The following is a 27785-nucleotide window of genomic DNA, read 5'->3' on the forward strand; positions in this document are numbered from 1 at the left end:
GGGTTGTAGTTATGGAAGAATATCCCTACTGAAAATGTCCTCAGCAAAAGCTTCTACGCATTAGCCCAGAGTGGAAAACCAATTACTCAAACTGTTCTCCTTTGACTGAGTTCAACACAGTTCAGCTCCGCAACGAATGTCTTCAAATCAAAATATTCACAGGAAAAAACGAAGTCTCTTACCGCAGACGTTGGGTCAAGATACTAGGACAGAAACTCCTACCAGGTGCTGATTGAGAGAGACTCTCTCAAATGCTGTCTTCGGAATTCTCCAGCAAGCCGCCGAGAAAATTACAAGACGCGAATAGCAGCTTCACAGGATTATCAGGTGCTGCAGGACTGGAGAATTGGAGCGGTAACAGTTCCAGGCTCCAAGACTTGCGGAGGTCCAATTATCAATACAGATTGCGGATTTACCAGACGCGAGAGGCAGAGCGCGTCTAACCGCCAGAAAATCACAGTTGAAGTGGCAGGAGATAGCGCGAGCGGTCACAAAATGGCCGCCAGGGATAACCACTAGAGCGCTGACCTAATGAAGTAGCGGCACAACCAGGAACCACTACGGGAATGACCTTGCCCCCATTCGCACTCTTCTTTGTAACCAACTCCAGATAGGGAACTTGGTATTTACAGCATGATGCGGAGTAAATCTAGGACCAGAAGGAACAGTCTTGTTGTGGGCTAATCGGGATCTGACAGTACCCCCCACCAAAGCCCCCTCCCTAGGCTTCTGCGGGTGAGTCTTATGAAATTCTGCCACCAATCTAGGAGCATGAACTTGAGAACTAGGTTCCCATGATCGATCTTCTGGACCGAAACCCTTCCAGTCCACCAAGTAGAACAAACGGTTCTTTCTCCATTTCGAATCCAGAATCCTTATATTTTATTTTATTTATTTATTCAAAGTTTTATATAGCGCGAACAAGATCTTAACAGATATCAGAGCGCTTCACAGTAGGGTGAGTAGACATAGTAATTGGGTACAGTATAGTGAACGGTAGCATAATAGGATAACAATCATGTGCAATAAGATAAAGGTAAGCACTCAGCTAGACAGTAAAATAAGGCGGTGCAGAGTCTTTGATCTAACTAAATAGAGATCATGAGGTAGCAGAGAACACTCAAATAGACAAAAGTATAAGACGGTGCTGAGTCTGAGCTAGCTACAATACAGGTCTAGAGATAATAATAAACATTCAAATAAACATTAGGATAGGGTGGTGCAGAGACTCTGATCCAGCTGCCATAGAGATCAGTGGATACCTGTAAACCCTCAAAAGACAATACTATAGGACGGTGCAGGGTCTATGATCCAACTGCAAAAGAGGTCAATAGGTCATGAACAGAAAGTTAATGGATCACTAATTATCCAACGTTACACGATCGGTGCATAGACTCTGAGCAGCAACAGAGAGGATCATGTAAACTTGGCCATAAGGATGGCTTTCACTTCTTTCTTGAAGAGTACAGTGGAGGAGATAATCCTCGTTTCAGGAGGGAGAGCATTCCAGATCCTCGGTGCCATTCCTGAGAAGGAGCGCTTGTAGGTTTTTTCCTTACGGAATCTGCGAGGTTTCAGGAGCAGACTTTTAGTACTTCTATTGGATCTCGAACCTCCTGATATAGTCAGCTTTTGAGTGAGGTAGGTGGGAGCCTTATGGTGTATGGCTGAGTGTGTCATAACCGCAATTTTCAATTGTATTCTGGCTTCGAGGGGAAGCCATTTCAGCGATTTCAGGTCAGGGGTTATATGAGAGTGTTTCCTTGAGCCCGAAATGAGTCTCGCGGCCGCATTTAGGGAGGCTCTTAGGGGTGCTGTTGTTGCTTGAGGGAGACCGCTGAGGGCCACAATTCCATAGTCTATGCGGGGGATGACTAGTGCTTGTACAGCAGTTTGGAAGTCCTTGGCTGGGAGGAAGGGTTTGAGTTTCCTTAGAGTGTTGATTTGAAAGTTAGCTCCTTTCGTTGCTTTGCTAATGTGCTGTTGCATATTGAGCTTTGCGTCAAGTGTGATGCCTAAGGATTTCGCAGAGTCCACGATGGTGGGTTGGACATTGAGTGCTGTTAGGTGATTGAGCCATATTTGGGTGGTGGTAGTTTTCGCAGGGGGTGATATCAGGAGGAACTCAGTCTTCAACGCGTTTAGTTTGAGGTGATTATCGGCCAACCAAGATTGGGTGTTCCTAAGTGTGCAGTTCAGAAGTTTGATACCTTCCGGGGATTGCACCTTTAGGTATAGTTGAGTGTCATCGGCATACATGTGGAAGTGTACATTGGATGCCTGGAGCAGGGTGGCCAGTGGTTCCATGATGAGGTTGAACAGCGTGGGTGAGAGGGAAGATCCTTGTGGGACGCCTAAATCAACTGGCACTGGAGAGGACAGCACGTTGTTAATCTTGAACTTCTGGGATCGGTTGTGTAGGAAGGAAGTGAACCATTTGAGTACAGTCCCGGATAAGCCCATTCTGGTATTTAGGAGCTCTAATAGGTTCTCATGTTTGACCGTGTCGAATGCTGAGGAGAGGTCCAGGAGAATGAGGAGGCAGGAGTCGTTGCGATCCAGGATTTGGAGGGCGTCATCGATTATGTGTGTCATGGCCGTTTCCGTGCTGTGTTTCGCTCGGAAGCCTGATTGGTGAGGGTCGAGGAGTTCGAACTGGTCAATGTGTTTTGTTAGTTGGAGTTGCACACATTTTTCCAACAGCTTGGCCAGAGTGGGGATATTGGTGATAGGGCGGTAGTTGTTTAAGTCAACCGGATCAGCTGTAGGTTTCTTGAGTATGGGCGTGACTTGCCCCACTTTGAGGGAGTCTGGAATGAGACCTTGCTGAAGGGAGCTATTAATGATTTTTGTCCAGAGTGGGAGAAGAACGGGGATGAAGTCTCTAACAGGATTGGCAGGTAGAGGGTCTGTGAGGTGATTAGAAGGCTTCGGACGTTGGGTCAAGATACTAGGACAGAAACTCCTACCAGGTGCTGATTGAGAGAGACTCTCTCAAATGCTGTCTTGGGAATTCTCCAGCAAGCCGCCGAGAAAATTACAAGACGCGAATAGCAGCTTCACAGGATTATCAGGTGCTGCAGGACTGGAGAATTGGAGCGGTAACCGTTCCAGGCTCCAAGACTTGCGGAGGTCCAATTATCAATACAGATTGCGGATTTACCAGACGCGAGAGGCAGAGCGCGTCTAACCGCCAGAAAATCACAGTTGAAGTGCGCAGGAGATAGCGCGAGCGGTCATGAAATGGCGGCCAGTGATAACCACTAGAGCGCTGACCTAGTGAAGTAGCGGCACAACCAGGAACCACTACGGGAATGACCTTGCCCCCATTCGCACTCTTCTTTGTAACCAACTCCAGATAGGGAACGTGGTATTTACAGCATGATGCGGAGTAAATCTAGGACCAGAAGGAACAGTCTTGTTGTGGGCTAATCGGGATCTGACAGTATCCCCCTCTGGATAGCGCGAAGGAACGTGTCCGGCTGTATAGCCCCAATCACCGCCTCAGGCTTTATGATAGAATGTACGGGAACGGGGGGAAGAGCCAGATCAGACGATTGACGAGAAAGCGCGTCCGCCTTCCTGTTTTCCGTGCCAGGCCTGTAGGTGATGTGGAAGTGGAAACCGGAAAAGAACAGCATCCACCGCATCTGCCGTGGCGACAGGTGTTTTGCAGCCGTCATGAACTGCAGATTGCGGTGGTCTGTGTAGACTGTCACTTCGTGTCTGGCCCCCATCAGCCAGTGCCTCCATTCTGAGAATGCGTCTTTTATAGCCAATAGCTCCTTCTCCGCTATATGGTAATTTCTTTCAGCGGGGTTCAGTTTTCGGGACATAAAGGCCACGGGATGTAGCACTCCGGTACCCTGGTGCCTTTGAGACAGAATGGCTCCCACCGCGACCTCAGAGGCGTCCGCCTCCACCACGTAAGGCAAGTCAGGGTTCGGGTGCGCCAAGACAGGTGCCGTCACAAAAGCCTTTTTCAGTGCCACAAAGGCTTCCTGAGCTTCCTCGCCCCACACAAATGGTTGTGATTTTCGCAGTAGTTGCGTGATCGGCGCCACCAACCCTGAGAACCCATCGATGAATCGACGATAAAAGTTGGCGAACCCGATGAAACACTGCACGTCTTTCACCCCCTGTGACCTTGGCCAGTCTTCCACGGCCTTGACTTTCCGCTCTGCCATTTCCTGTCCTGCCGGGCTCAACATCACTCCCAGGAACTCCACAGAGGTGACGTGGAAGTCGCACTTGCTGAGCTTGCAGAACAATAGGTGATCTCTGAGTCTCTGAAGGACCGTGGTCACGTGGTGTACATGTTCCTCATCATTGTTGGAATAGATGAGAATATTGTCAATGTACACCACCACGTACTCATCCATAATGTCCCTGAAAACCTCATTCAGAAAGTACTGAAAGGCCGCAGGGGCATTGCATAGCCCGAACGGCATGACGAGGTACTCGAAGAGGCCGAATCTGGTCTTAAACGCCGTCTTCCACTCGTCGCCGTTGCGCATACGCACCAGATGGTACGCCCCTTTGAGGTCTAGTTTCGTGTATATCCGGGCCTTTTTTACTTGTTCCAGCAAGACACTGATGAGAGGCAGGGGGTACCTGTTCTTGACTGTAATTGCGTTCAACTCCCTGAAGTCCACACAGGCCCGCAACTCCCCGTTGGCCTTTGGAATAAAAAAAAGGGGTGATGCAGCCGGCGATTTAGAGGGTCTGATGAACCCCAAATCCAGGAGCTTATCTAGGTAAGAACGCAGATGGAGGTTCTCTGGTTCGGTCAAAGCATACAGCCTACCACTGGGGATGCTGGCCCCCGGAACCAAATCGATTTGACAATCGTAGATCCTATGTGGGGGAAGGACCTCCGCCCGAGCCTCATCGAATACATCCTGAAAGTCACTGTAGGTCCCGGGTAACGTAACAGCCTTCTCCGCCGCGGTAGCCACCATGTGTTCTGTTTCGGGGTTGGGGGTGCCCCCTTGTCGTACCCGGCAATGATGGCGACAGTGCGAAGATGACATTCGGACCAGGTGGTTTACCCAGTCGATGGTCGGGTTGTGCTTCTGGAGCCACGGCATTCCTAGGATGATCCGGTATTGCGGCGCTCGGATGATACTGAAATCTATGTCCTCTTCGTAATCCTCCCCGAATCTTACTGGTAGTGTTCCAGTGTGATGCCCTATGGGGCCCGTGACCAGTTTTCTTCCTTCCACCGCAAACACGTCCTCGGGCGTCTTCTTGGGGATAAGGGTTATACCCAACCGTCGAGCCTCGTCTTCATCCATGAAGAGGCCAGTGGCCCCTGAATCCACCATGGCCTCTACGGGACTCCACCTGGCTTCTAAGGATACTTGAATGGTGACCTATAGGTGCTGTGGTTTCGAACAAGCATGACACGACAGAGAATGGATGCTAGCACGACTCAGAGAGGCCCCTTCCCTACTCAGGGAGTCCGTTAGTTTTCCGCCTGGACGTCCACCGCTGCAGATACCGGTCTATTGCTCCTGAGACGGCTGGTCTTTGGTTTAGCAGGGCACTCACGGACGTAGTGCCCTTTCTTGCCGCAGTATAAGCATAAGCCTTGTTTACGGCGTGTCTCTTTTTCAGTGGCTGTGAGACTGGCCCTAATAGCCCCTATATCCATGGGTTCCGCCTTGGTAGCGGGGCTGCCGTCTGTGGTCCCTGGTGTCCCCGGTACTGGCAGGGTTTTCCCTTTCTTTTTGTGGTCTCCTCTGCGTTCTCCTAAACGATGATCCAATCGTAGAACCATGGCGATAAGACCTTCGCATGTTTTGGGTTGGGGATCGATCTGGGCAACGACGTCCTTGAGCTCCTCGCTCAATCCCTGATGGAACAAGGCGATCTGTTTCGCGACCGGCCATTTGGTTTCCGCCACCAAACGACGGAAGGAGTTCAAGTAGTGCACTACGTCGTGGTTGCCCTGACGTAGCTCAAGCAGTTCACGGTCTGCGGTGTAGGTATCAGCCCTTCTGTCGAAGACCTTCAGAAATTCCTCACGAAACGCTCCCCAATCGCATAGAATGGGGTCATCCCTGCTCACTAAGGGCACTGCCCATTGCGCAGCGTTTCCAGCGAGGTACGATATGAGAAAGGCCACTCGAGCCTGGCTCGTAGGAAAGGACTTGGGTTTGCAGGACAGATGCAAGGCCACTTGCGTCATGAAACCTGCACCGTATCGGGATCGCCGCTGTAGCGTTCTGGGGTGGCCAGGGGTACAGCCACCGGCATTTCCACCACCACCGCCGGAGCATGGGGGGCCGTTTGGCTGCCGGCGTCAAAGGGATTCCTCTGGGCGGCCTCGAACCTCGCTTTTAGGTCCGCGGTTTCCTGCCTGGACGCCGTTAACTCGACCTGGACGGCGGCCAGAGCCGCCACCACGCTATCCAGAGAGGCCATGGTCTGCTTCTTACGATCGGGAGAGGATTGTGATTGGAGATAGGTCGGATATTATGTAACCTCCTGTTTCTCAGGATCGTGGAAGCAAATGAGAAAACCACGGAACCCACAACGTATGACGGGTACTGTTAAATGGTTGTTTAATGTACACAAGAACACTTAACAGATAGCAAACAAAAGGAAATGGCAATGTTTAGTCTTGCGAAACACAAAAACGTGGTAATACGTTACCCATAAGTCGTAAGCCCGGTATACAAGGAGGGCTGAGGTCCAACCGTCATCTGCAAGAATACCGGTCCCGGTATTCGGCCAACAGAGGACACTGCAGAGAAACGGCCGAAAATGCAGCTCAAAATAGACTGATGGGTCAGGGTGTTAAGCTAAAGCGTTTTAGCACTGCAGGGCTCACGTCGCGGTAATACCCAGCCGGGCAGATTACCGGGGATCCAAACAGCGTCTCCTTAGACTCACAACAGAGACGCGGCAAACACCTCCCTTGGTGTGCGTCTCTGTTCTAATTCCTTCTGGGGAGCGTAGAAACCAACGCTCAACCCAGACTCCGAATAGATGTTCTCGGAATGAGCAGCCGCTCACTTCCGAATCCTCCGTTCCTTTTCCCCTGATAGCGGGACTTCGATAACGGAGCAGGCAAGGCAAGCGTCCCTGAAAACCACGGAGCAACGGGACTGCATTGACCGGACAGCAAGTAATTAAAAATATCCGACGTGTTCCCAGGGTTCAATGCATCCTAAATACTCCTTCCGTTGCGCTCGCTATCGCGCAGTGCCTGCTGGATCCTGTAGTTTCAAAACGCGATGATCGGCGTTTCTTTCCTCCGGTTGCCGTTCGTGGCTGCAAGCCGCGCCCGGGGAATCTTGACACATCTACACCTCCTCAAACAGGAGGTTCACTCTCTTCTGCAAAAGGGAGCTATAGAGCCCGTCCCTATACTTTCTAATACCCAAAAAGGATGGCTCTCAGGCCTATACTGGACCTCAGGGAGTTAAATCAATACATTCGCTCAGATCACTTTCACATGGTGACACTTCAACAAGTGCTCCCACTACTACAGCAAGGCGACTTTCTGTCTACTCTAGACTTAAAGGACGCATACTTCCATATCCCAATACATACCGCTCATCTCAAATATATCAGGTTTGTATTAGTGAGAAAACACTACCAGTTCAAAGTGCTTCCATTCGGAGCCACCACTGCTCCCAGAGTATTCACAGAATGCCTGGCAGTAGTCGCTGCGCACCTGCGAAGACAGCGGATTCATGTCTTCCCATACTTGGACGACTGGCTCATCAAAGCCAGCTCTTACTCAAAGTGTCTCCAACACACTCAAATAACACTGCAATTACTGCACAATCTAGGATTTACAGTAAATAGGTTAATGTCCCATCTTCAACCCTCCAACACACAAACATATTTGGGAGCCACTCTCAATACTCAAAAAACTCTAGCCTGTGCCAATGCAGCCAGAATGTGCAATATGCAGGCTCTAATTTCACAGTTTCAGACAAACATGTAGTTACAAGCTCAAGTGTGTATGCAACTACTGGGAATGATGGCGTCTTTCACCATGATAGTTCCCCATGCATGACTTCAAATGCGTCCTTCAAGAATGCTTAGCACGTCAGTGGATTCAGTCTCGGGGTCAAATGTCAGGTCCAGTGTTGGTAGATGGCTGCACATATCGCTCTCTGCAGTGTTGGAATCCACAAAACCTATCGAAAGGGTGGCCCTTTATCGACCCAGTTCCGCAGACCGTGCTAACAGCAGACACGTCGCTCACTGGTTGGGGAGCTCATCTCCAGACTAACACTATTCAAGGGTTGTGGAGTCAAAAGCAAAGCACCTTCACATAAATAATCTGGAGATGCTAGCAGTTTTTCTAGTGCTCAAAGTTTTCCAGACTCACCTTGCAGGCAAAACTGTCCTGATATGCACCGACAACATGGCAGTCATGTATTACATACAGAAACAAGGGGGGACACACTCCCTCCAGCTGTCACGCCTTGCACAAGCCATTTGGAGGTGGGCCATACATCACAGAATTTATCTCCTGGGAGAACATCTCCCAGGAGTGAACAATCAGATCGCAGATCTACTCAGCAGGCAGAGACAACAGATTCACAAGTTGGAACTTCACCCTCAAGTTCTCCTCCCGTTCTTTCACATGTGGGGCTTTCCACAGATAGATCTGTTCGCAACACACTAAAATGCAAAATGCCCAAACTTCGCCTCCAGGTATTCACACTCACTGTCCAAAGGCAATGCACTGTGGATGAACTGGTCAGGGATATTTGCCTATGCTTTTCCACCTGTCCCACTCATTCCACTTGTGGTTCGGAATCTCAGACAAACATCCCTCACACCGATCCTAGTAGCTCCCACATGGGCCCGTCAACCTTGGTTCACTACTCTGATGGAGCTTTCAGTAGTTCCTCACCAAAAACTGCATCTCACACCCAGTCTCCTCACTCAGAGCTATGGAGAGATAAGGCATCCAGATCCCAAAGATCTCCACCTAGTGATCTGGCACCTGAAATCATAGAGTTTGGCTACCTTAACCTTCCACTAGACTGTATGAACATCATTAAAGAGGCCAGAAGGCCTACTGCAAGGGCTTGCTACACAGCTAACTGGAAGCGGTTTGTTATATATTGTAATAACAACCATATCAATCCCCTAGATGCTTCTATTAAAAATATCATTTGTTACCTACTACACTTGCAGCAGTCAGGATTAGCTTACACATCCATATGCTTACATCTCCCTGCTAAAATAAATAGTTGCATCATTTCAAAACAGACATCACCTGTCCCTTTTCAGAGTGCCCGTTATAAAGGCTTTTATGGAAGGACTCAAAAGAGTTATTCCACCAAGACTTCCACCAGCTCCTGTGTGGAATCTTAACAATGTCTGTACCAGACTAATAGATCCACCCTTTAAGCCATTGCACAAATGTGAAATGCAATTTCTCTCTTGGAAAGTTGCTTTCCTCATTGCTATTACATCACTGAGGAGAGTGGGTGTGCTTCAGGCACTAACCAAAGAGGAACCATTTTGTCAAGTCCACCAAAATAAAGTGGTCCTTCGCACTAATCCCAAATTCCTACCCAAAGTGGCATCTGCCTTTTACATCAGTCAATCTGTTGAGTTGCCTGTGGGCTTTCCTCAACCAGATTCAGTGGCAGAACTAGCTCTACGCTCATTAGATGTTGAGCATTATTGTATTACATAGAAAGAACAAACCTTTTTCGCAAAACGAAACCGCTCGTTAGGGCTTTTGCTCCACCACACAAAGGCAATCTTGTCTCTAAATCAGGTATTGCTCGGTGGAAGGTTAAATGTATTCAAACATGATAAGCAAAGGCAAAGAGGACTTCACCAATTCCCCCTAAAGCGCATTCCACCTGCAAATTAGGGGCTACTATGGCTTTCTTAGGAAACATCCCAATAGTTGACATCTGTAAAGCTACAACATGGTCTAAACCGCACACATTCACGAAGCCCTATTGTGTAGATGTGTTAGTGAGACAACAAGCTAATGTAGGCGAGGCAGTACTTAGAACACTCTTTCAGACAACTGCAACAGCTACAGGATAGCCACCGCTTTGGGAGAATACTGCTGTATAGTCTATCCAAAGCATGGGATCTACAGCTCACATGCCACGAACGGAAAATGTTGCTTACCCAGTATGAATCTGTTCTTGGCCTGTAGAGCTGTAGATTCACACGCGCCCTCACACCTCCCGGGTACCTATACCTGTTGAAGTTCTCTTACTTTATATGCATACACGTGGACATATCTATTCTACTCTTACTCACTCCAGTCTCACCCTCTGCGGGAAAACTATCCAACAATGCAGTCCATGCCCATGCCCTCTATCACCGAATAGAAGAGTCACCTACTTTTTGACTGGAAACACTTCTTCGAAGAAAAACAAAGTTCAAACATCCAGACCTAACACTAGATTGCAGGAGTATGCAAAGCATATGAATCTACAACTCTACATGCCAAGAAGAGATGCTTAGTGGGTAAGGAACATTTTCCTTATGATTGCATATTGCGTGGAAACTTAACAGAGCCTCAGTATATGCAAAGCAAGCCAATAAAATAACAATATACGGTCAGCCTTTTAAAAACATCAATAGATGAAGTTGAGAGTTTTGAAGTTTGCAAAAGATTTTAAATCCTGGGCATCCAGCCCATTTACAGTGTTCCACAAAACCAATGTTATTTTTTTACTTTGGAAACAAAGGTTTAATCATGTCTATAAATCATGAACCACCGCAAAAAGATTTCTCAATTTTCTCAAAAAGGTCATTTTGAATATGGAGTATTTCAGGTGCCCCATAACTAATCCTATTGCAAACAAAGCAGTCTTTTTATTGTCGCTTAAAACATTAGGGGTAGATGTTCATTTTAATTAAAATGTCACTGCTGATTTTCAGCATACTATTGTGAAAATAATTATTTTTAGTATACCCATTTGGGGGATTTATGTTCCTTGGGTTTGGATTACACAAATAATTAAGGTTCTTGTAGAATGGGTGGAGTTCTCATCTGAGTTAAAATGGCTTTGGGTGCAGTTATGGAGTGGCTTCACTGTGGTATACAAGTAATTTGAAAGAAATAAAATATAGACGGAGTCAATCTATATTTGAAAATGACATGTCCATCCGGACAGTGGTCTTTAGAGTTTACTCAATTTGTACTTCATTATACCATCAAGAGTGCCTTCCACATATCAGCCAGTGTGGAACACAAGCCTGTGCCCAGCACTTACAGAACAGGTACAGAGGGTGGGTGTAGGGAGCAAAGAACGGCGGTAAATAATAAGAAATAACGTGCGCCCACAGTCGAGCCCGCGGTACACGCTGGTATCCGTCGGAGGCAGGGGAACCGGGTGAGTCGGTAGGCAGTTGTGCTCCCACGTTATTTCTTATTATTTACCGCCGTTCCACACCAGGAATTACGGCATTTAGAGGCTATATCAATGTTAAGGCTTTCAATGTAATGTCCTGATGATGGTCCCCATGATTTACTAGGGGGTCCGAAACGCCGTCGAACTTTTGAGCACCAAATGCTAAAAACGTGATTACTATGTGTTGTAAATGGTGCTTTGTTTAAGTTTTCTGTATAATTGCATTTTACGACAGAAAAACGTGTTTTGCCTTAAAAAGCCCTTCTTTGCTCCCTACACCCACCCTCTGTACCTGTTCTGTAAGTGCTGGGCACAGGCTTGTGTTCCACACTGGCTGATATGTGGAAGGTACTCTTGATGGTATAACGAAGTACAAATTGAGTAAACTCTAAAGACCACTGTCCGGCTGGACATGTCATTTTCAAATATAGATTGACTCTGTCTATATTTTATTTCTTTCAAATTACTTGTATGCATGGGACCAGTGTTCATGTACAAACTATGTTCCCCGAGGTCCCGGCTGACTGAATTGGGGTCCCTTGTTGCTGTTAAATTCACTGTGGTATAGGCTAAGCAGTTCTTGATTGTCAGCACTTAAATATGCTGCCAGTGCTTTCTTTTTTATTTTAGGGGTACATCACATAATTATTCAAATAGAATATGACTTTGTTTTCAACTTTTATAGTCCATCAGTTGAGTCTTTCTGTTCCAAGAACATACATTCAAAGTGGTACAAACGAACAAATGTTTTTGACTGCTCAGTGAGTCAGTCCTCTCTTTGTCTTCCTTCCGTTGAAAGATAACCAGGAAGGTGCATAATGCCTTTCTTCAGTAGAAGTCTTCTAGGCTAAAGGGTGAGAAAGGGAGCATTGTAAAGGCCACTGAACGGTCTCATCCAATTCTCCTACCCTGCACATGGGTCTTTGTTAAAACTCAACTTCGAAGGTTTTAGGAATTTAGGAATCCTATTGATTGATTTGCATCGTCACTAACAACTCAGTAACCTCTGATGTGCTTTCATACATGAGTTGTTCACACTCCTATCTAGAAACCATTGATGCTCTTGACAGTTAATTGAAGCAATTATTGCTAGCACCACATATCAAATCAACTCTATTCTGAGTGACTTTTACGTTTTTTAACACCTTCACTGTTATCAAGTGGGTTGCTGTTTTGGTTTTAATTTGTATCCTCTTTGTATTTCCACTATCAGTAAATTAGTTCCCAAATGTAGGCATTGGAGTAACTCTAAACACCCCACATAATTAAATTTTGCTTGGCACCTAATATTTGTTATTCCTTTACAGTCTTATTTGTGTGGAGCCTATTCAGTGTGTTGTAAAACTCCTAACGTAAATAGCAAAGGGATGGTAACTAGGATGTGTTTCTTTATTGTGAAGCAATTAACAATAGTCCAGCGTTCTAATGAAGAAAACAGACACAAAATGGAGTTAGTTTTACCGACCTGAAGAATTTTATGTTTTACAGGTGTCACCTCAAGGGAGTGACTAATATCCCTCATGAAGCCTGTGTCCAAACAATGCTCAATATGCTTACTTTCTGGGGAAATTGCATCTTACGTTTTCTTTGAGTCTATTAATTACTGAAAGTTTAACTACTTGATGACCTGCTCAGAGATACATAGGCAATAACATAATGTAAATTATGTGTTTGAGGCATATGAGCTGCAGATCTTACACTGTGCATTAGATCGCCACCTAGTGTTGGGCTCGGATGATTGCATGTTGTTGTCGTCTTGGAAGAAGTCTTTGTAGTCACGAGATAGGTGACTCCTCCCTTGGACGATAGTGCACATTGGCATCGGCTCCATCCTTAGATTGTTTTTTTCCACCACTAGGTTTGGATGAAACTTTTCCACTCCGGTTCGAAATCTACTTGTCAAGTACTTCGACTCGTAAAAACGTATTCAAACTTCACCAAATTACTTTCGATATCGACAAACATCGTCTCTACTCCATCAGCTCGATTCCGGTCATCGACACGGGCCGTTGGGCCTATCCACGCCGTGAGGCCTACACCTCATGGAAACTACGCCATTCAAAAGATGCCCCGAGTGTGGAGCAAAGTTTCCACACAGTGACCATCACAAGGTGTGTAACCTGTGCTTATCGCCAGAACACGACGAATCCAACTGCACAGCCTTTGCATCCTTTCGATCCAAGAAAACGATTCGAGATCGGAGGGCCCGTCGACATGACATGCAGAGATCGGCCCCGGAACCGGTGGATATCTTTGATGAAGAAGTTCCGTCCGTTCCCGAAGAAGATTCAGACAATCTCCAAATCGTATCAGAGGCAGACGACTCAGATGACTCCATACCATCGGGTCAGCGCGTGAGTACTACTGCCCCGGCCCCATACCCACCACCCAAATCGAAGGCAAAGGTCAACCCTCCGCCTCTGGGGCCCAGTCGCGACCGAAAAAACACTTCGAAAGCCCCGCCATCGAGCTAGGCTCCGAAGAAAATACTCAAACCTTCCGGTAACTCCATACCGAGCAAACCGCACGTGCCGATCCCACCACCTCCCTCGGCACCGAAACCGAAAGAAGTCTCGACTCCGAAACCATCGACTTCTAAAGACAAAACTATGAAGCCAGCATCCGACGCCTCGAGGCCGATGAGACCAGCTTCCACTCTGAAGTCAACATCTTCGGTACCGAAACCTACAAGGCCTGATTCCGATGCGCTCAAGCTCTCGAAACAGCCTATGACTCCAAAAACAACACCTTTGGTGCCGAAATCTACACCAAAGGACACAGTAACAACTCCTAAGGATAAAGACAAGCAGCAACCACGCCCGGAACCGAAAAAATCTGCTCCGGCAAAGGTTCTGCAATCAGAAGAACTTTTCCAACCTGATCCTCTACAAAAGAAGATCTACATTGACCCAAAAACAGGTGCTTTATCCACTACACCAAACAGGTAGAGGAAATTAGATACAGCTCCTACACCTGCAGTGCCTGTCAAGAAGAAGGACTCTGCCACATCTCCTATGCACCCTTCTTCTCCTATACTTCCTTCTTCTTCATCTCCTGTTCCTCCTAACAATTCACCTCAAAATTCTCCTGAACACTCTCCTCCTCATTCTTCACATACACCTCAAAATGATGATGAGTCTAGCATAGGGGGAGGGGTAGACCCAGATGAGGCTTTTCCATAACCTATTGATGATCCAGATTGGGAGTACCCAAACCCACAAGATGTGCCAGATATTCCTGACCCACAGTCATATCCATCAAAACCTTCTCCCCCAGAAGATAATATTAGTTTTGGGCACTTGCTGAATAGGGCTGCCATTTACCATGTAGTGACCATGCATTCAGATGAGGCAGAGGGAGATTTTGTATTGGATACATTTGAACAATCGCAAAGGTCTGTTCAAATTCTTCCTATGATTAAAGGGGTCATCAAACATGTCCAGAGGTATCTAAAGATCCTGTACATGCTAGGATCCTAAAGTCTAGAATTGAGAAAAAGTACAGGCCTGCTCCTGGAGATCCAGCCTACATTAAAGGACAGCTACCCTTGGATTCACCAGTTGTCTCAAATGCTAGAAAAAGGGCAAACTCACAGACATCAGGTAAAGCACCACCCCCTGATGAAGAATCTAAGGTGATAGATGCTTCAGGCAAAAGAATAGCTGCATAAGCTACCAATATATGGCGTATAGCTAACACACAACCTTTCCTTGCAAGATACGACAGGGCTCAATATGATCAGTTAGAGACATTACTACAACATCTACCTGACCAATACAAGGCGCTGGCAAACAACCTTATACAAGAAGGCAAGTTAATTTCAAGTGCCTCAATCAAGTGCGCACTTGATGTAGCAGACACTGCATCTAGAGCTTTAAACACTAGTGTCCTACTTAGACGTCATGCGTGGCTACGCATTTCAGGATTTAAGCAGGAAGTGCAAACTACCATCTTAAATCAGCCATTCAACCAACATCAACTGTTTGGACCAGAGGTAGACACAGCACTTGAGAAAAAGAAAAAAGATACAGCTACAGCCAAATCTATGAGAACCTTGCAATCCACACAAGCTAGAGGCTCCTTTCATCGCTCCTTCTATAGAGGAGGCTCCAAACAAACTGGAGCAGACAATACAGCTTCCTTCAAGTCCAATACACAGACATCCTCCAGTAAAGGATATTTTAGAGGAGGCTACAGAGGCAACAACAACAAGGGAAGCGGTCGGGGTAACAACAGTAATCTAACCTCTTCCACCACAAAACAGTGACTTCCCTCTGCTCCCCCAACAGCATTCCACTCATGTGGGGGTCGGATTTACACAGCTACTGCCTCGAACTTACAGCTACCCCTCCACACATACCACCCAGGCAGCGTCCAATGTCTGCAGAACACCTTACTCTGCTCAAACAAGAAGTCCTATCACTTCTTAAAAAGGACGCAATAGAAATAGTTCCTTTACAACATCAAGGAACAGGGGTTTACTCGCTGTATTTTCTAATACCCAAAAAGGACGGGACACTAAGAGCAATTCTCGACCTCAGGCCCCTCAATCACTATATACAATCAGATCATTTTCATATGATCAATTTTCACCAAGTGCTCCCATTGGTGCAACGAAGCGACTTCCTTACAACACTAGATCGAAAGGACGCCTACTTCCACATTCCTATACATCCTTCTCACAGGAGGTATCTGAGGTTTGTACTGGAAGGACAGCTTTATCAATTCAAAGTCCTTCCATTCGGGGTAACAACTGCACCAAGAGTGTTCACAAAGTGCCTAGCAGTAGTATCAGTACATCTCAGAAGACAACAGATACATGTCTTCCCTTATCTAGACGATTGGCTCATAAAAGCCAAGTCATTCAATCAGTGTGTCCAACACACGCATCAGACAATTCAAACATTGCACGACTTAGGGTTCACGATCAACTACACCAAGTCGAACCTACAGCCCTCTCATATAAAACAATATTTAGGGGCTACAATAAACACGTCTACAGCTCTAGCGTATCCCAGTCCAGCAAGGATACAGAGCATTCAAGCCTTAGTCACAAAGTTCCAACATCAACACTCTATCCCAGCCAGAGTATTCATGAGACTAATAGGCATGATGGCATCTTGCATCTTCATTGGACCATATGCAAGACTGCAAATGCATCTGTTACAGGAATGTCTAGCACAACAGTGGAATCAGGCTCAAGGGCAACTAACAGACCTGGTGTTAGTAGACAACCGCACACATCGTTCTCTGCGGTGGTGGAACACCAAAAACTTGACAAAAGGGCGGCCGTTCCTCGAACCTGTTCCACAAATAGTACTTACAGCAGACGCATCTCTCACAGGATGGGGAGCCCATCTCCTACATCATACAACTCAAGGGCAATGGACCATTCGACAAAGATCGCTCCATATCAATCACCTAGAGCTGCTAGCAATATTCTTACCACTCAAAACATTCCAAGCGCAAGTACAAAACAAAGCTGTCTTGATCCGGACGGGCAACATGACAGCTATGTACTATACACAAAAACAGGGGGCGGGACACTCTCTCTCTACAACTGTCCCAGCTTGCACAGAACATTTGGAGATGGGCCATTCCACAAAACATATATCTGTTAGCAGAACACCTTCCAGGAGTCCACAATCCGATAGCAGATCTGTTGAGTCGACAGACACAACAAATTCACGAATGGGAACTACATCCGCAAGTTCTTCAACCATTCTTTCACAAGTGGGGTCATCCAGACATAGATCTGTTCGCCACACACGAAAACGCAAAATGCCCAACCTTCGCCGCCAGGTTTCCACACCCGCTGTCCCAAGGGCAATGCGATATGGATGAACTGATCAGGCAGATTTGTGTACGCTTTTCCGCCACTGCCACTAATACCACTAATAGTGTGCAAGCTACAGCAACAGTCGCTCAAACTGATTTTAGTAGCTTCCACATGGCCACACCAACCGTGGTATACAACTCTGCTAGAACTATCCCTAGTTTCACACCAAAAGCTACGTCTGACACCATCCCTGCTAACGCAGAACCATGGAGACATCAGACATCCAGACCCAAGTCAACTGAATCTGGCGATCTGGCTCCTGAGGTCTTAGAGTTTGGTTATCTTAACCTACCACCAGACTGTATGAATATCATTAAAGAAGCCAGGAGACCTATTACTAGAGCTTGCTATGCTGCTACATGGAAAAGATTTGCCATTTATTGCAACAATAACCAAATTGATCCCCTAGATGCTTCCATCCAAATATCATTTGCTACCTTCTACATTTACAAAGATGTAACTTGGCATATTCATCTATACGCCTACATCTAGCAGCAATTGCAGCAGATTTACAAAATAGACAACACCTGTCTCAATTTAGAGTGCCGGCTATTAAAGCATTTATGGAAGGATTAAAAAGAATCATTTCTCCCAGGTTTCCACCCTCTCCAGTGTGGAACCTAAACATTGTTCTTACAAGGCTCAAGGGACCACCTTTTGAACCTCTACACAAATGTGAACGGCAATTCCTCACATGGAAAACCGCTTTTCTAGTAGCTATTGCCTCTCTTAGGAGAGTGAGATCCAAGCTTTCACTATACAAGAACCATTTATACAATTACACCGTAGTAAAATGGTTCTCAGAACAAATCCTAAATTCCTTCCAAAAGTCATTACTCCGTTTCATTTAAACCAATCAGTAGAGTTACCAGTGTTTTTCCAAAACCCAGGCTCTGTAGCAGAAAGAGCTCTACACACACTAGACATTAAAAGAGCTCTCCTCTATTATATAGATAGGACCAAATCCTTTCGCAAAACAAAGCAATTGTTTGTTGCTTTCTCTCCACCCATCTCTGAAGCTGGAATTGCAAGGTGGATTGTAAAATGTATACAAATATGCTATCAAAAAGCAAAACGTACATTAACAGTTCCTCCTAGGGCGCACTCCACACGCAAATTAGGAGCCTCCATGGCTTTCTTAGGGAACATTCCCCTAGAATACATCTGCAATGGATTGGACGGAGACACGATCAAAATGATGGATGTTACGGCCCCTCTAGGTCTTTCTCCGTATCATCTTGGACCGACACATGAAAAAGGCCATACCCTGGATCTGGTCTTTTCGACCACTCCTATAGAGATGCTGGTACCTTTGCAGGTGCTTTGGTCGAATCACAGGCTGGTCAAATACTATGTGTCGGAGGTAAAAAAAAACCATCTAGTGCTTCTCCTCGGCAGTTTTGTCAAGTGTCGCGGGCATACCATCGGGTGACTCCAGAACTGCTGGCACAGGCATGCCTGGATCACCCTTGTCCTATGACAGGAGACCTGGAAAGGGATGTAGAACTGCTGCAAGCATGGCTGACGGATAGGCTGGATGATCTAGCCCCGGAGATGCCCCCCCGCAAAACAGCTAAACGGGTTTCTGCCCCTTGGTTTACCGAAGCACTGGCGGCTTCTCGGCGGCAATGCAAGGTGGCAGAGAGGGCTTGGCGCTCGCAATATGACCCTGCGGCAAAGCTTGCATACAGGACCTCTGTCAAAGCCTACCATCGGGACATCCTCTGTGAAAAAAGAGGCTATTTTGCGAGGCGGATTGATACTGCCTCTAATTCATGTAAGGAGATATTTGCTACCGTGAGGGAGTTTACGGCCCCACGCACCCTTTCGACTCAGGTACCCCCTTCTGAGACATGGGTGAGCGCTCTTGCCAACTTCTTCACCTCTAAGATTAAAACGATCCAGGACTCTTTCCCCCTGAAGGTGGCGGTTTCATCTCCTTGCACGGAGGGTGTTTTCGATCTAACAGCAAGGGCGGTTTCGGTTTTGGCAGACTTTCCACCATTCTCAGTCTCCTCGTCCCTGGAGTTTATGGCCAGCCTTAAATCTGGGTCGCCTCTGAACGCGTGCCCTGCCAAATTTTTGGCAAAGGTGGCTGAAGTCGTAAATCCCATTGTGAATCCCATTTTGAACCGCTCTCTGAGTGAGGGTGTGGTCCCGCAGGCCTGGAAGCAGGCGATGATCATCCCTCTGCTCAAAAAGCCTGGCCTGGATCTGGAGGTTTTGGCCAACCACAGGCCCATCTCTCTCCTGCCCGCTCCTGATAAGATCCTGGAGAAGCACGTGCATATTGTGCTTTCCAACTATTTGGAATCCCATGATCTGTTGCACGCCACCCAATCCGGCTTCCGGACCAACTTGAGCACCGAAACAGCGCTCCTGGAAGTTTCGGAGGCTGTTAAGGAGGTGCTGGATTCAGGAGGCAAAGCGATGCTTGTGATGCTCGATGTGTCTACGGCGTTCGACGCCGTCCCCCATGAGGGTCTCCTCGCCAGACTTTATGAGATCGGTCTGAGGGGGACGGTGCTCAGCTGGTTTAGATCTTTTTTGGCTGGCCGTCGACATGGTCTGGGCCTCTCCTAGTTCTGCCGAGATGCCGTCACTGGGAGTCGGAGTCCCGCAGGGCTCAGTGTTGAGCCCGACTCTCTTTAACATCTTTATGACCCCTCTGGCGGCACTTGTGGAATCTCTCGAGGCCCAGATCGTTTCCTACGCCGATGATACCCAGCTCCTCTTTACCTGCAGGAAAGGAGCAGATTTTGACGGAGAGAGTATCCGGGGTTGCCTTGGGGCTGTTTTTAACTGGTTCCAGCTCAACAGCCTCAAATGCAACTCGGATAAATCGGAGGTACTCTTCTTCGGTTGTAGATCGGACCCTGATTGGCAGGAATGGTGGCCTGCCAATATGTTTCCTCCAGCAGGATCTTCCCAGCTAGCCAAGAATCTGGGGATTAAGATCGACAATGGTTTAACATTGAGATCCCAGATTCTGGGCCTCACTGGCACTTGCTTCGGCCTCCTCAGGATGCTCCGCAAGTTTCTTCCTCTGCTCCCGGAGGATCACAGGAAGATAATGGTGCAGGCTTTAATTGGCTCGAGAATGGACTATGCGAATGTCCTTTATCTCGGCTTGCCGGAGTATCTGCTGCAACGGCTGCAGGTGGTCCAGAATTCGGCAGCATTGGCCATTTAAGGACTATCCGGTCGAGCTAGAACCTCGGGCCTGCTGCAGTCACTTCATTGGCTGCCTATCCGGAAGCGGATAGTGTTTAAGGCTTTGACCCTGGCCCATAAAGCCCTACATGCGTCAGGAGCAAAATATCTCCAAAAGAGGTTAGCGTTCTATCGCCCTGCCCGCTCCCTGAGATCTGAGTCTCTGTTCCTTGCCGTGGTCCCCCGTATAAAAAGGACACGTTTAGGGGGCCGATCTTTCAGATTGCTGGCACCGCAGCTTTGGAATACTTTACCAGTGATACTGCGCAGCACCTCCAATCTGCTGGCTTTTAGGAAGGGCCTGAAAACTTGGCTTTTTACTCTTTAGATTTGAGTCTAGATTGTTGTTTTTGGTCTCTTTTTTTCTCTCCCTTTCTTCTCACCTTGTTATGTTTTGGACAGGTTTGCAATAAAGCGCCGGGACACTCTTTGAGTAGCCGTGCGCTATACAAGACAAATATAACATAACATAACATAACAAGACAGCAACATGGTCTACAACACACACCTTCACTAAACACTATTGTGTTGATGTGCAAGCTAAGCAGCAAGCTGCAGTAGGCCAAGCGGTCCTCAAAACCCTCTTTCAAACTACTGCAACAGATACAGTTGACCACCGCTAAGGGGAGACACTGCTGTACAATCGATGCACAGTGTAAGATCTGCAGTTCATATGCCTCGAACGGAAAATGCTACTTACCAGTATGCATCTGTTCTTGGCATGTAGAGCTGCAGATTTTGACATGCCTTCCCGGGGCCTGTATCTGTTTGAGTTCTAACTTAATTAGATACACACGCATGGACATCCTTTCTTCTTTCTACTAACTCCATCATTTCCCATCATTGCAAATAACAATCTAAGGATGGAGCCGATGCCTATGCGCACTATCGTCCAAGGGAGGAGTCACCTATCTCGTGACTACAAAGACTTCTTCCAAGACTACAACAACATGCAATCATCCAAGCCCAACACCAGGTGGCGATCTAATGCAAAGTGTAAGAATCTGCAACTCTACATGCCAAGAACAGATGCATACTGGTAAGTTGCATTTTCCTTTGCTTGTGTGCACTACATGAGAACCGTTTCCAATTGTGACATTTGAGGTCAATTACCACTGGGTCAAGTTGACCTGATATTGTCCTCCCTTTTAGCACTTAACTCCCTTAAGGTAACCTGGGAGAGGCGTCCGAGGCTTAATCAAGACAGTATTGTTTGTTTACACAAACAGAATTCAGTGAAACCGGTCAATTCGGCAACCTTTCTGTCAGTGCCTTACTTTACAAACTAAGAGTACTTTATTAAACCAACAACATTTTTACAATACATCAAGTGACGTTAGGCTAACGAATCTAGAAGTCCCTAGCAACTTCCTAGTGAGAAATGTGGTCTCAGGTCTTTAGCAGGGGTCTGCACCTGGCACACAGTTTATCCGTCTTGCTCCATGCTTCGTCCACTATGATAGTCTTCATCAGGCTTGCCCAGAAATAGAGGCTTTTTTAATAAGAGTTTTGCAAATTCACTTGCTTTGAGATTAAAATCAGACTGCCATTATTTCTATTTTGCAGGTAGCAGTTTTACCTTATGCTCATAAACAACAAGAATATTTGAAGAATAATACAACTTGAGAAAGGAACTGAGACACTTATTTAGATATGTAGTGAAGCTCTTATTCTGCTCTATATATATATATATAGTGTATACCCGAGTACACTTAAAATGGGTATTTTTGGCAAATGTCCCTCATCCACCAAATTTTTGAGTAACCCTCCTAGTCTAGTATGGATGCAACACAGCCAGGTCATATCCCAAGTATTCTCTGCTAATGTGTGTGGAGCTCCTCTTTGGATGGTAAGAGATTTGGAAAACAGTCTTGGTGAAGAGACCTGGCACTTCTTCCCAGACCTAGTCAATCCGATTTGAACACCTTTTCCATCTAAGGGAACTTATCCGATTCTGGAGGGCATGCCCTCTTCAAAATATGACCATGCATAGTTTTTGTCTTCTTGAAGCCTGTCCTAGGTTGTTTGAGCTTGTCTAGTGAGAATTAAAAAAAAACAGTCAAAAGGCCTGTTCAAAAGTTATATGCAGATCATGGCAGGAAGAAGAGAGGGGGGAGCTGGTATCACTCTTCCAGATGATCTGCTATTCATTCATTGGGGTTGCCCCCAACTCCCTCACCCTCAGGGAAGGAGGAAGAGGAATGTAAAATGTGTAGGCTCCCCTGTCTAGCACAGACTCTAAGTAGCTTCACACAAAGCCAACCATTATTGTTTTTGTCACCATACACATGGAGTCTGTGTACTCCACCGAACACACCACCAGCAATACCTAAGAATCACAAACCCAGCCACAATTCACACATTATGCGGCAACACCATTTGCGTATATGAAAGGGCAAAGAACCCCAGTTACAGGAAGTAAACAGCGTTGCCTGAATCAATCCTGTAGGCCGTTCCCTTAATAGAGCACATGAAAAAAGGACATATGTTGCATTTCTGTATTAATTTATTTAATATCATTACCCTAATGTGTGTCAGTAATGGTTTATCTTTGAATATTACTCTATGATCTATTGCTATGGTTTGAGGGGTTCTAGATTTCATGTAACAGATCCTGCACAGATGCTGAGACCTTCTGCATGAAGAACTTGTGTACTGTGTCTCTCTACAATAAACCTACTTTTATCATTTGGGATTTCGTGAATTACTTCAACATACAATTAGGCTATCGCCACTGCCAGTCTCTCACAGCCTATGCAAAGAATGGAAAGGAGTTTGCACTTTTGGTTCCTCCCTAAATCTAGCAGCCCAGCTCGGTGGTCTCACAACTTTTTGAATGGTAAAACGCTTAATGGAGTCAGATTATTGTTGAGACCACTGATGGAAAAAGATATAGCTGCCTAGAAAAAAGATACTGTTCACACCACCACTGCTCTGAGTCAAGCAGGGGATTTTCCATCCTATTACCACCATTAGTTAGCATCAATCCCAAAGCCTTTTTAAAATGGCCTGGCAGGTAGGTTTTTACTAAAGAATTTCTTTAATAAAGTGGTGTTCATTTTACGTAACCACTTTAATTATTGTTGACAGCTAAACTAGCTGACCAGATGCAACATTTAAGCAAATATTTTGCATATCCGTCATGTAGATAGAGAACTGTTCAATGTATTTCTACTATAACTAAAAACAAACTTGGCACATTTCCATCTGCCAACAAAGCTTCCACTTTAATGTGTACAGGAAATGTTATGGAATCGTTATATTGAGTCTTATTTCTTTGTATGAACGCCTAGGTCCTTGTTATCGAACAGAAAAATGAGGATGGGACCTGGCCCAGAGGCCCTTCTGCATCCAAGTAAGTCTTTAATTAAAACATTTTTATTTTCACACTTTGTTTAGGCTAACAGTTTAGAGCTCATATTGGAAGAAAATACACAGTAGAATCTGCTGGTCCTGTTTGCCTTTTGATTGTGTTGTGGGGACTTGACAGATATACGGTTTCTCACATGGCTTTTATACAGGTATTTTGTTATATCTACTCTGCTTTAGCAGCCCATAGTACTGATTTGAACTACTTGCATTCCACTTACTTGATTGAACTGATGCAATTAACTGTAAGGTTCAGAAAACAGTTTTCCTGTCAGACGTCCATAATCTGTTTAGAGGTACAAGCATTTACCAGTCTTCCAGGCCTGCCATTGCACCTGTCTGGAAGAGGCATGTACATTTTTTTATTCATTTTGGGAAGTGTTGTTCCACCTACTCCGGTGAGATGAATTGTTTGTTTCAGATTTGTGGCATATGTTCACCTTTCTTTTTTCTGACCTCTAGCTTTGATTATCTCCTCAAAGAATACTCTAACACTTTAAACACGCTGCCTTGTGGTTGGAATCTGTTGTGTGTTATAAGAGTTTCAGGGGATTTTTTTTTTTTTTTTTTTGGTGCAGCAGTAATTCATGTCCATATTGGGCTTGTGCTCTGACATTTGGTCATAGTTGACAATTGGGGGCAGCTAACAAACTCTCTGAAAAGGAAGAGGGTGTGTTCTAATGAACATCTTTCCTATGGCTTTTCTGATCTCTTGCGAAAAGCACGTCTGAGATTCGTAGGCTTTTAGATGATCGCATGCGGAATCAGGTTTTATGTCCCCAAGTGTTCCGAATGATGATTTCAAAGGGACAATGCTTCATTTGGCGGACCCTTCTTTTGGATGTATTATCAATCAATCAGGGGTGTATAAAGTGCGCTACTCACCCGTGAGGGTCTCATGGGGCTCGGGTCAGTCGAAGAGCCAGTTCTTGAGGTTTATGCTGCCTAAATAAGATAAATTGTCTGCTTCAGGCAAAATAAACATTGTCAAAGATTCGGTTTTCTTTCTGGGTTGTCTATGAATCTTGTGTGTAACTATTGAATTTGTCTATCTTTTTTGTTGCCTTACTTGTCTTTGAATTGAATGCAAATGTTGACGACCTACTTCTTTCGTGTATTTCCGAGCTTTACACTGTTCCTTTTACTGGCTGATAACATCTTACTTTCATTACCACAGTACCACATCTGCCAGTCTTATACTCTGTAAGGCAGAGGTTTGTACTTTTCTGGTTCTGTTTTTGCTTATATTAATTTTCCTGAAGATTCGGCATGCCAAAAGTCCCTCCCACACCATAACTTCTACATTATAGTTCATTGAAAGAGCTATGTCAAACATGATGTTGAAAAGATCTGCATTTTGTAAATAGTTCAGATTACTTTAGTTTTATTGCCATTTAGCTTTCAAGGAGCTGAAAAAAATCCAAGTCAATCTTAGTGAGACAGTAGGATATTCTGTGAAAGTCATTTATTTCAAATGTAAAAAGACGTTGTATACTGCCCTCTCTTAATTATATTATACAATTGGTCAGCAGGCCAAGATTGTCTTTTTGTTCCATAATCTTAATGTTCCTGTCTAGCAGAGACCCTATTCACACTCCTAACCCAACCCCTCTAGAGCCACTACACCAGTCATGGTATTGTGTAAGTCGAAATTGAGCTCCTCTGGTTGATGAGCATCCCTAATCCCCCCACCAGTGCCTTTACGATCATGTACAGTCATTAATTGCACCTTTTCAGATACATTACTGTAAGGAATTTAAGAATAGTTACTTTTGTATTCAGAAATATTTTGGCACATCAGTAGAATAATCAAGGGTACAGCCAAGTAAACGTCAAATATTTTTCATTTCCAACAGTTTAAGTAGATTCCCATACTATTTTACAATGGTGGGCACATGTATCTTCCACCACTTTTCAAGCAAAAGATGCTTGGTTGCTCTACGGCCTCTGTTTTCTTGTGAAAGAATGGATTCGATAAGACTGAAGGCCCAGCAGCATTTATTTTGCGTGTCCAAGTTTTACTGTCACCAACATTAGTATTAGTTTCCTCTCGTACCATTTTCCAAAAGTAAGCAAGTTCATACCATGCCCAAAGTACATGTTATTAGAACTGGGGTGGCGAAGTGAGCAGAAGAACAATGATGAATTTAACCCAGATCTAATAGTGGCTGGGGGTGAGTGTCTGAAAAATGTCAGCGCTCTGTCCATCATCTTATTGTGTTTGATTTGTTCGCCCTAGTTGCAGGGCATACCCAGACGTGGGTCTCTTGCTCACTTTGCCACTGGATTCAAGCTAACCTGACTGATGAGAAGTGTTGCCCTGAAACCAGGATGCTTGTTTCCAGTCCAAGGAAAACCTGGCCTGGCCATACAGGCTTGATTTTTCCCATGAGGAGCAGGCCAAGACTGATTTGCATATGGCTGGGTCTGAACTGGGGTGACTAATTGAGCAGTAGAACAATGCTGGATTTAACTCACATCTAATAGTGACTGGGGGTGAGTGTCTGAAAAGTTTCAGTGCTCTGTCCATCATCCTATTGTATTAGCTTAGAAAATCCCTCCCCACACCCCACTCCCATGAAAAGATATCCCCACACCCCCTACCGGTCGGGTCGGTTCTTGCCTGGGACTGTACAGCTCCACCCTCCCCTAAGGATTATTGGTCTATTAGTTAATTTAAGGGCATAGAAAGCAAAGCAAGGAGGTAGTGATAAGGCTTGACCCTAGTTTGTGCTAGATCGGAGGCATAGCCTACCCAAAACATGGACTGAGGTCCCATCTATGACTTATCACCACCGAGTAGAGTAGTCCTAACGATGGTTCCCAGCCATGCTTCACTGACTTAATGCAGCACATTTGAGTCCCATAGATTTGCTTTCAAAATGCTTCTCTTCACCTCCAGAGATTGAGAATGATCAGAGAGCAGGAAGGGTAAGGGTAATCTTCATACCAGTGGCACAAAGCTGCCTAGTTCAGGCTCATTTATCCTTTATTCTATTCTTCTGGCTGGCAATGCCCATCTGAGGAAAATGCCCTCCAAAAGGAATTATTCTCTACTCCTCAACCAAAAGGGCGAGTGGTGGCAGGGCTGAAGGCTAGCACCTCTGATCCACCCTTGTAAGCAGATATTCAGGTTCTCACTAATCCCCAGCCCTTCTTGTAGCTGTCTTGTACTATCCAGGTAGCCACTACTCTGCTGACACATGGCCAGTCAGCACCTTGTGATCATTGTCATGCTCGCAAACTTAGTACCAGTGGCAGTGATAGTCACTTTAGGAAGTAGCAATGTCCCTCATTCCTTCTGGGTGCCCCACGTTTTCTACTGATAAAGTTCTATCAGGAACCTCACACCTCTGCATTAATGTAGAGACTCAAGAACTGGCCTTTATGCCCATACTTTATTTTTTGGCACCGTCAGAAAATCATGGCCCCTACAAATGGACCTAGATGCAAATAATTTGTCTGATTTTTTTTAAACACTACTAATCATTTATCATGTTCGTATGGCAAAGCATGGTTGACGTTTGTGTACATTTCTATTGTTTTTTTAATTGTGAACTCCCCTTTCATCCTTGAGCTATACCTCGAACACAAGAGCACTGCTTTTAATATTTCTGTGACCCTTTACAGTACATGGTAGAGGGTGACACCAGTGCTCCTCTGCCCCTCGCAGCTAATGCTAAAAAAGGCATTCCGCCTAAACCATACTGTTACACTGATTTCTGTTTCTAATGCTATTTCCTTGCACATATGGGGTCATATTATATTAAGTGCCCCGGGGGTGCACTGGGCGTTTGCGTCCGCTTTGCGTGCCCCAGGGCACTTTGGTATGACAGATGCTTATGCTTCCCCTTCAATAATACCAATAACGTTGGCGCACTTAAAACGCCAGCGCTACCTTCGGAGGGTGCACCCCTATGCAAATATGGGAATTTCTTTCACTCTGCACCCGTGCCATAATACAGACGCTGGTGCAGAGGCAAAGAAGCCCTCAGGAG

General features: G+C 45.8%; 1 protein-coding gene across 8 annotated transcripts in view; it reads left to right on the forward strand.

Annotated features, from left to right (window-relative positions):
* Positions 1-27785, forward strand: part of USP15 (ubiquitin specific peptidase 15) — an 814317-nt gene that overhangs the window by 237951 nt on the left and 548581 nt on the right. For all 8 annotated transcript variants that reach the window (XM_078675644.1, XM_078675586.1, XM_078675595.1 and 5 more), the window contains one exon: positions 23712-23773. In XM_078675644.1, coding sequence (XP_078531770.1) covers positions 23712-23773 — 62 coding nt within the window. The remainder of the gene's footprint in view (positions 1-23711; positions 23774-27785) is intronic.

Source organism: Lissotriton helveticus, chromosome 1_1, assembly GCF_964261635.1.
Source record: "Lissotriton helveticus chromosome 1_1, aLisHel1.1, whole genome shotgun sequence".
NCBI lineage: Eukaryota > Metazoa > Chordata > Amphibia > Caudata > Salamandridae > Lissotriton > Lissotriton helveticus.